Below are 10,069 nucleotides of genomic sequence, written 5' to 3'. Positions count from 1 at the left end.
AAATAGGCCTCAATCAACCAAAAACGGTAAAGAAATATTCCTTGTATAATAAATGACAATGATGAGTAGATGATACTCAGTGTCTTCCTTGATCTTAACAACACATTCTCACAATCCTTCACACACTGTGGAAGAAGTACATAAACACATCAATACAGAACAAATTGTGTATTAACTGTTGTATACAGACCATAGAGTTAAAAACATACAGACTGACTGTGATGAGAGATCACTTTTTCAAATGGGATCAACACCTCATCCCCATTAACAAGGGATACTGTGATTGGTTGTTGGAGATCTCTGTTTCTGTATTTGTCTGTGTTGCTACTACTTATCAGCAGATGTCTGAAGAAGGTCTATATTGACCTAAACGTTGCCTAAATAAAGTTGTTCTTATTGTGCAAGTGCAGACGCTGTGCGGGTCATTTTATTATATTCTATACATTTGACCTTTTAGAAGTGCATCACAAACGGTCTGTTCTGCTGCATCTCTACTGTGCTGTTAACCACTTAGTGACCCTATTTTGGACATGTCATAACAGCTTCTTATTTTGGTCGTTTCTTGGTCAGGCCACACAGCAATACCACCAGTAGCCCACTAGATGGCAATATAAGACAGGGATTGTTCCTACGGCTTCATACAGAGGCGCCTCAGCTACTCCACTGCATAGTGGAATAAAATGATTTCTATCTGGTGGTGGACATATATACTGCATATTTTGTCACTTCCAAAAGATTATACAGAGAAGGTGGGGTGCTGAGACTTTTCCCACCCCGAAAAATAGACTTTCAACAATACAAAACAGCCTTTGTTTCGGTGAGTGGCGAAATAGTTTCGTTTATCTTTTTACTAAAGACGGAGACCTCGCATGGCAGTGGAATTATCGGTCTATGAGCAGCAGCGCGCCTGGCAGAGCTCTGGACCAGGGCAGAACATGGCCCTGAAACATGACTGTTATATCGTGACAGTCATGGAACCACTTGTTCCTGGTTTGGGAATGTTTTACATTTACAACCGGTACATCTACATAAACGTTCACATTTCAAATATAAAGTGATGATCCCACAGCCACCAATACAACAAGTTAAAGCGCCTGGGTGTAAGTACCCGTATCTTCCGTATTGTTCAATAAAAAGCATTTTAATCCAATCGGTGTTCATTTCCTCCGAATTTTCTCCATATGCTTTCAATTACGCGCCCCTATCGGTTGGGAGGTGTATTGCACTCTAATACATTACGCAAAATAGTAAAAGAAAATAGAAAATGACTGCCGATCAGATTAAAATGTTTTTTTTTATTAAACAATACGGAATATACGGGTACTTAGACCTAGGCGCTTTAACTTTTTACATTTGTGGCGGTGGGGTCAGCACTTTATATTTGAAATGTGAACGTTTATGTAGATGTAGCGGTTGTAAATGTAAAACATTCTCAAACCATGAACAAGTGGTTCCATGACGCTTGTTGTGACAGACGAGTGTCATGTGAACCATGGCTAGGGCAGAACACAGAAAGAAGGCTCTTAACCAGCAGCCAACAGGTAGACCTATGTACTGCTGGTAAAGATCAGGAAAATCAGGTTCTGTTGTAGGTAACCTTAACCACATGGGAGGAGGAGTAAAACAAATACAATCACACCACATTACTTCCTTATGAGACATCTATGTACAGTCAGTGGCAGCAGCAGTAGGACGCGTGGCAGCACCTCAGGCAGGCATCTCACATAACCAGGTATAAAAGTCAAAATGTACCTTTTATACGTTACTTTTTGTTTTTATTGTTGGTGGGGTGAATGTATATATTATATATAAAAAATACACGTTTTTCAGATTTGATATATTTCATTGCAAAGTGTCATTACCACACAAAAAGTAATCTTCAAAAGTAAATGTGATATTGATAATATTTTTAGGTCTGAATTATTATTGTATGCCTAGTACTTACTGGTAGTTTACTAGTCAATTCTACAGCTCATTAAACAGAAGTATCCCTGTTTAAAAAGGGCAATTGTACACCAAGGAGTATATTGAACAAGGACAGGTCTTAAGTTACACATCAGAACTCTTGCCGAAAGTATGATGGAAACTTTCTTTCTAAAAACGTGTTCCGTGTGACCTTGCCTTCTTCAATATACTCCTCCCTTTGTGGCGGACCAGGAAGTAAGTATTACATTTCAGAAGGATGCGTCCGTGACGTCATAACCTAGCGTCCTTTCGCGGAAGTAGTTCCGTTTCATCACGATATCTTCGAACAAAGTGATTCAAGTTCTGCCAAATATTGCATCCCGTTCACAGGGATGCATGTCTTTCCCCGAGCTTAATAATAACATTATTATTAGTAGTAGTATTATTATTATTAAATACTTGATACAACCAGCGTTGCCAGATTTTGTGAGAGAAACAAGCAAGCAGCTGTAGGAAAACAAGCCCAAAAGAAGCAACTACTAGGCTAATTGAAAATAGCCGATCTACAAGTTCACAACGTGTCGCGATGCGACGCGCTGTGAACTTGAAGATCGGCTATTTTCAAAAAGAATCTCCAAGATGTGAAAAATGTGGAATATTTTCGAAACATTTTAACAACACAAATCTTGTATCGGCCGGGTGTCCTTTCCTTGGCATGCAAATGTTTGAGAACCACTGGTTTAAACAACATTAGGATTAGGAAACAAGCCCAAATAAACAACTACACTTGTTTAGAAACAAGCCAAAAAAAACTACTACATAAAACCGCAACCCGCAACTAACAATTACAAGCGATTTTACAGAAAAACAAGGCCAAAGTCGCTTATAATAAGCGGACATGGCAACAACACTGGACACAGCGGCTGTCTTTGTGCGACGTCATCGACACATCCTTGGCCCGTTTGTTCTAGGAAGTGCTGCTCAGGCAGTGTTGTTGTGACTGGAGTCAGATGAAGCGTTTAGATCGTGTTTTTAATGTGTAAAGCGTCCTAAAACCCCCCCCACACATCTTCTCTGTCATGAACAGGATCCAGCTGAAGCGCTCCAGCATCCTCAGAATGGCTTTGGGCGGCTCGTCCTCCTCCGGGGGGTCCGCGGACCAGGAGGAACACGGGGAGACGTTCGTCCTCAGAGCCGCGAAGATCGGCCTGGTGGTGGCGCTCTACTGGTTCATCTCCATCACCATGGTGTTCCTCAACAACTACCTGCTGGACAACCGAGACCTGGACGCGCCTCTCTTTGTCACCTTCTTCCAGTGCCTGGTGACTGATTGATTGATTGATTGATTGATTGATTGATTGACTGATTGACTGATTGACTGATTGATTGATTGATTAGCAGTGGTGGAAAAAGTACTCGCATGTTTTACTTAAGTAAAAGTATCAATACTGCAATGTAGAAATACTCTGTTACAAGTAAAAGTCCGGAATTCAAAATGTATTTTGGCATCAAATTGTACTTAAGTTACCAAAAGTAAAAGTACTTATTATGCAAAATTGTACTTAGTTACTTTCCACCACTGTTTATTAGACAGACTTGTAAACAGCACGAGGTATTGTGTTGGATTCATGTCAATGTGTATTTTCAGACAGTTAACCACTTAAATCCTCAATACTTTACCTCCAGTCTACACCAAACCTCTGCCAAAAATAGCAGATCTACAAGCTCACTTGTGAGCTTGTAGATTTGCTATTTTCGGCATTTTTTTCTGCTATTCCCCTCAAGGGATGCCAGGGTTCAAGTAGTTAATGTAAAAAAGATCCTATCGCAAAGATTTGGCGGCCCCCCTGTTGTAACTCGGCCCCCCTGTTGTAACGTGTGTGTGTGTGTGTGTGTGTGTGTGTGTGTGTGTGTGTGTGTGCGTGTGCGTGTGTGTGTGTGTGTGTGTGTATGTGTGTGTCCTAACAGGTGACGGTGGCGCTGTGTTGGGCCATGCAGCTGCTGTCGGCGCTGTGCCCGGGGCTCATCGACTTCCCCTCGGTGCGCTTCGACCTGAAGACGTCCCGCGAGGTGCTGCCGCTGTCCGTGGTGTTCATCTCCATGATCACCTTCAACAACCTGTGCCTCAAGCTGGTGGGCGTGGCCTTCTACACGGTGGGGCGCTCGCTCAGCACCGTGTTCAACGTGCTGCTGTCCTACGTCATCCTCAAGCAGACCACCTCCCTCAGAGCCATCATCTGCTGCGGGGTCATCCTAGGTGGGTTCACCCTTTGTCTTGCAGGTTTGGACCACAACACGTGTTGATTTCGTCGACTAAAACTATGACGAAAAATGTCCGTCGACTACCTTTTTTTCACTGACAAAAACTAAGCTATGATGACTAAATATATTGACAATTTCGTCCACAAATAAAAACTAGACTAAAATGTTAGTGAGGGATCTAGTGGAGAAGAGATCCAGTAGAACTAAAAGACAAGTCATTTTATGTTTGGTTGCGCTCGGGTGTTGCGCTCTGAAAATAGCAGCTCTACAAGCTCACTGAGATGCGTTGTGAGCTTGTAGATCTATATTCCCGATAACTATAACCGATACTTGCGTATTGGTCGATACAGAGTACCGGTCCGATACCAGTGTGTAACTTAAACAAATCTAGGACAGAGGTTCCAGGCACTATCTGGGTTCCTTGAGGGGGTTCTAAATGGACCCTTACAGGTCTGTAACTCTGAGAGTGTACACATGGAACCAAATGGACCCTTACAGGTCTGTAACTCTGAGAGTGTTCAAATAGAACCAAATGGACCCTTACAGGTCTGTAACTCTGAGAGTGAACAAATGGAACCAAATGGACCCTTACAGGTCTGTAACTCTGAGAGTGAACAAATGGAACCAAATGGACCATTTGGTTCCATTTGTTCACTCTCAGAGTTATGGGGGTCCTTGAAATTAAAAGGGTTGAGAACCACTGATCTAGGAATAAATCTAAATTGCATTCATAATTGTTAAAATGCAGCTACAAGTAAAAAAAAACGAAACTAAAATAGTAATGTAAATAATACAGTACGAGTATAAAACAGTCAACTGAAGCATTGAAAATATGACTAAATCAAACTTCATGTGATAAATGACGTTGTATCGGAATGGCATAGACTGGCATGCTCGCCGATACCGACACCAGCATTTTAGGCTGTATCGGCAGCTTTTCCGATACTGGTCTCGGTATCGAAACAACTCTATTAACCAATAATAATTATGATCAATATTTGCCTCCTGAGATACGATACGATACGATACGATACGATAATACTTTATTGTCAGTTTGCACTGAAATTTGTCTTGCGACCCAACAGCCATGTATGCAACATATAACAGTACACACATTTGACAACAAAATACATACATAAAGACATGCAAAGACAAGAGCAATGTCCACCACTCAGCCTACCCCTGGCCTATAACTCCTGATTAAGGCTCAGTGTCGTCTGATGGACAAAGGACCTCTTCAGTTTGACCTTATAGTATGTAGGAACACTGTATCTCCTTCCTGAAGGCAGCAACCTATATTCTCCATACAAAGCATGGCTAGTGTTTGAAGTGATATTCCTTGCCAACCTTATCATACTGTTATTATACGTAGATGTATAGAACCTTATCATACTGTTATTATACGTAGATGTATAGAGCCTTATCATACTGTTATTATACGTAGATGTATAGAGCCTTATCATACTGTTATTATACGTAGATGTATAGAGCCTTATCATACTGTCATTATACGTAGATGTATAGAGCCTCTGAAGTGGTTGTCCAACAATCTTTGAACAAATGTTCACTTGCTGCAGCAGTTGTGACTTAGTTGTGAGATAATATGGTGGATATCACTGGAGCAGCTCAGACAGCTGAAAGGCTTTTTATTGGGTGCAAAGTACAAAGGAGACGACATCTTCATCCAAGCCAAGACAAACACAGGCCAAGGTGGCATTTAAAAACTACTGAAACTACTCATTATTACTATATCATGTCCTAGACATGATAAAGTATTCAAGTAAGGTAAAAGTTGTACTGTACTTGAGTAAATGTACTCAGTTATACTTTCCACCAGCACAAATAAAGTTTGCCTGATGATGTAGCTCTTTTTTTTAAAACTGAATTGGCTGGAGTTGGTGGGATTTGATGAAGGTATGAGGGCAGCTGTTGTCTCTTCAGTTATATTCTCAGTATTTGGTAATGGCATCATTTCTTTTACCCCAATATGAATATTTTCAAAAAGCATTTGGACCTCCTAGTCTGGAATGAATGGGTAATTTATCTAGGCCAGGAAAGTAGCCCAGATGTGTGATGATTACATATAGTTTGCGATCAGTGCACATCTGGAGCATAATTTCAAACATAGTAAGTTCAGCATTATTTTGTCAGGCTGAATCTCCATTCTTCAACTTTTACGTATTTTTTTTTTGGTAAATGAATGCCCTATTTTGTCGTACTACAGTGGTACACAAAAGACGTGAATATAGCCGATCTACAAGCTCACAACGTATTTGCTAGAAAGTAGCGCTTTCGGACATACTAGGTTTTCACCCCGAAGGCGGCGATTTAGTTATTTCAAATCAATCGATTGCCCTTCATGAACGGACAATCGAAACGATGTGATCAGTGGTGGAAAAAGTACTCAAATTCTTTACTTAAGTAAAAGTACCAATACTGCAATATAAAAATACTCTGTTACAAGTAAAAGTCCAGAATTAAAAAAATACTTGAGTAAAAGTACAAAAGTATTGGCATAAAAATGTACTTAAAGTACCAAAAGTAAAAGTACTAAATATTTGAAAATAGCCGATCTACAAGCTCACAACGCGTCGCGATGCGACGCGTTGAGAGCTTGTAGATCTGCTATTTTCAAATAGCCTATGTATAAAATAGGGTTAAAGTGGTTAATGTATGTTTCATTATATCATAATTTATATCTGAAAAGTAACTAGTAACTAAAGTTTTCAAATAATTGTAGTGGAGTAAAAGTACAACATTTGCCTCTGAGATGTAGTGGAGTAGAAGTAAAAGTATTGGAAATTGGAAATACTCGAAGTAAAGTACAAATACCTCAAAATTGTACTTAAGTACAGTACTTAAGTAAATGTACTTAGTTACTTTCCACCACTGGATCTGAGATCCCCTGCGTGTCGTCCCGTGTGTGTGTGTGTTTCAGGTGGATTCTGGCTGGGCGTCGACCAGGAGGGTCTGGCGGGGTCCCTCTCCTGGACGGGGGTGTTCTTCGGGGTGCTGGCCAGCGCCTGCGTCTCCCTCAACGCCATCTACACCAAGAAGGTGATGCCGGCCGTGGACGGCAACATCTGGAAGCTGTCCTTCTACAACAACGTCAACGCCTGCGTCCTGTTCGTCCCCCTCATCCTGGTGTTCGGCGAGGTGGGCCGCCTCGTGGCCTTCGCCCACCTCATGACCGCCAAGTTCTGGGGCATGATGACGCTCGGCGGCGTGTTCGGCTTCGCCATCGGCTACGTGTCGGGCCTCCAGATCAAACACACCAGCCCGCTCACGCACAACGTCTCCGGCACGGCCAAGGCGTGCGCGCAGACCGTCATCGCCGTGCTGTACTACTCCTCCACCAAGAGTGTGCTGTGGTGGACCAGTAACATGATGGTGCTCGGGGGCTCCTCCGCCTACACCTGGGTCAAGAGCCTGGAGATGAAGAGGGTCCAGACGCCGCCGCCGCCGCAGGACGCCGCCAAAGAGAGGCTGCTGCCGGTGGAGAAGAGCGACCCTGGGGTGTAAACCGGCGCCTTTTTTTTTTCTCTCGTGCTGCACAGATGACCGACCGTCTGTGTGTGACATTTGGGATTAGAACCCCGACCGATGCCAGATTTTTGGGTCCAATCTCGATTTTTGAAGAGGCACCCATTACTGATATTTTGACTGATATTTTGTTTGTTTTTTAAAAGAAAAAGTGGAAAAAAGGGTTTTATTTAACCACCTAAGCCATTAAAAACAATAATGAAAAAAAAAACGTCAAAAACAGCCGATCTACAAGCTCACAATGCATCACAACGCGACACCCTGTCAGCTTGTATATTGGCTATCTTTGGAAAATTCTGAAAATTTGTTTGAAAGTGGTTCAAAATCGGGACACACTGGCGGCATAATTGCCGATACCGATGTCATAAAAAAAAAAGATAAACATCGGCCGATAATAATAGACAGGGCCGTTCCTATTTGGGACACGAGTGCGATGCCCGTTTTGGGGGCACGGCCGCCGTTCCGAGCGGTCCTTGTTGTGGAGAACTGGTGCTCATGCGATGGACACTGCGCTCTCCTGAGGTGTCAGCGGTATGCCTGCCAAATGTGGATGGGTTACGGTTCTGAAGATATGTGAAGGACATGCGTACATGGAATTTATAACTAGATGCAGAGCTACCAGTATGTTCTGTATCTGTAAGATCTCAGTTGGGTAGAGTGGTGGGGTGGTATAGTTTATGATTTATAGTTTATATACGTTTGACTTAGTGTGGGTCGCAGTTGTTGCCACATAATGATGGCCTTATATTGCCGTGTTTTTTGTAAAACTTTTTCACATTTCATTAGGAATGAATTATTAGAAAATGAATGAAGTATATTACCCAAGTGTAACTTGTCTTTTTTTAAACATAGGGTATGTTTAATGTATTTTTTTCATTCATAGACAGGGTATGGGTATATTTATTTTTGATTGACTGAGCCATTACAAAGAATGAAGTAACTTTGATACAACTGCTGTCGATGTACGTTCATTTTCTTTCATGACTTTATTAAGAGGCAAAGAAAGTTGCTAGAATAATTATGTATCTTTTTCTCTTTTTTTTTTGGTGTCTGGTTCAGGAATTTTTTAATAAATGCTGCCATTACACAGTGTCATTGTGTAAGTAAGGTACATTATACTATATCATATTCTCATGTCAGTCAACAAAACCAACTGGGATATTTTGAATGTCTTGAGACAGATTTTCCATTGCAATAAACAAAACCCAAAGTATTTGTGACTCATTGTAGCCCAAGTGTCCTTATATCTCAGGGGTGGCCACGCTTTTTTGACTACTACTTAACCCATGAAGACCTGGAACGCATCTGTGTGTCATTTTAAGATTTCTTTGGCTATTAAAAAATATCAAATCATTGAATATATATATTTTTAAAGCAAACATTTTTAACTCAAATCTTTGCTTCTGGGGGGATTCTACAATTGTCTTCTAAATCCTAACAAAACTTGTTGTTGTTATAATATCAGTGGTTTTCATGTCAAGAACCACAAAATTTATTTGGCCACGGACCCCCATCTCAATATGTTGTTCCAGGGACCCCCCAGAAGCAAAGATTTGAGAAAAAGAAAAAAAAAAATATTCAAAGATTGGCAAACATTTTCACGATTAAAAAAAAATAGCAGATCTACAAGCTCATAGCGCGGCACTCGGTGCCGCGCTATGAGCTTGTATATCTGCTATTTTTGAATAGCCAAAGAAATCTAAAGTGACACAGATGCGTTCCAGGTCTTAATGGGTTAAAATGACCAGATCAAAAAATGTATATCCCATTGCTGAAAATAGTTTAAAAAATGTACCTGAGGGGACTTTGGAATAGCGGCGCTGAAGTTGCATATAAGACAAACGCACTTGGAATGTGAAATAGAGGGGGGGGGGGGGTGGAATTGGTAGTTTTTTTTAATATAACTTTGTAATGCTACTGACGTTTGTGCGCAACACCCGCAATGCAAAATATGACATTGTGGGTTTGAGCTGACAGGCCATTTTTGACGTCAATCAATCAAGTCACCTTAATTCAAGTGGCATATCTTTTTTAGGGGCGTGTCATGTGGTCTACCTGCACAGCCTTTGGGATCTACTAGATCACCATCTACCTGTTGGGCACCCCGAAACCGATTCTACAAATGTCTTCTAAATCCCAACAGTTTTCTGAAGAACGTATGTTTCTATATCAGTGGTGCTCTAACTGTTTCATGTCAAGGACCCCCAAAATTATATGTATTTGGCAACGGACCCCCATCTCAAAATATGTTGTTCCAGGGACCCCCCAGAAGCAAAGATTTGAGTTAAAAATGTTCGCTTTAAAACAATATATATTCAAAGATTTGCACACATTTTCACGATTTTTCAAAAATAGCAGA

At 41.3% G+C, this 10,069-nt stretch overlaps 1 protein-coding gene across 2 annotated transcripts; it reads left to right on the top strand.

The window, feature by feature from the left end:
- The first annotated feature begins 795 nt into the window (after nucleotides 1-795).
- slc35c1 (solute carrier family 35 member C1) lies at nucleotides 796-8,921 on the top strand. 2 transcript variants are annotated; one of them, XM_080442022.1, is made up of 5 exons: nucleotides 796-817; nucleotides 1,673-1,732; nucleotides 2,993-3,227; nucleotides 3,874-4,162; nucleotides 7,106-8,921. In XM_080442022.1, exons 3-5 carry the CDS (start codon nucleotides 3,024-3,026, stop codon nucleotides 7,687-7,689), a joined length of 1,077 nt encoding a protein of 358 aa, XP_080298148.1. In that variant the 5' UTR covers nucleotides 796-817; nucleotides 1,673-1,732; nucleotides 2,993-3,023; the 3' UTR covers nucleotides 7,690-8,921. The 2 variants fall into 2 exon arrangements, with proteins under 2 accessions (XP_080298148.1, XP_080298147.1); XM_080442021.1 differs by lacking the exons at nucleotides 796-817; nucleotides 1,673-1,732 and having other exon boundaries at nucleotides 2,881-3,227.
- Nucleotides 8,922-10,069: the final 1,148 nt, after the last annotated feature.

Source organism: Gymnoscopelus braueri (assembly GCF_963280865.1).
Source record: "Gymnoscopelus braueri genome assembly, chromosome: 1".
Taxonomy (NCBI): Eukaryota; Metazoa; Chordata; class Actinopteri; order Myctophiformes; family Myctophidae; genus Gymnoscopelus; species Gymnoscopelus braueri.
This window is presented reverse-complemented; position numbering and strand designations above follow the sequence as displayed.

Coding starts and splice junctions, on each gene's coding strand:
- slc35c1 (XM_080442021.1), top strand. CDS start 2,985: ATGAACAGGATCCAGCTGAAGCGCTCCAGCATCCTCAGAATGGCTTTG. Junction 3,228..3,873: donor TCACCTTCTTCCAGTGCCTG/GTGACTGATTGA, acceptor GTGTCCTAACAG/GTGACGGTGGCGCTGTGTTG. Junction 4,163..7,105: donor CTGCTGCGGGGTCATCCTAG/GTGGGTTCACCC, acceptor TGTGTGTTTCAG/GTGGATTCTGGCTGGGCGTC.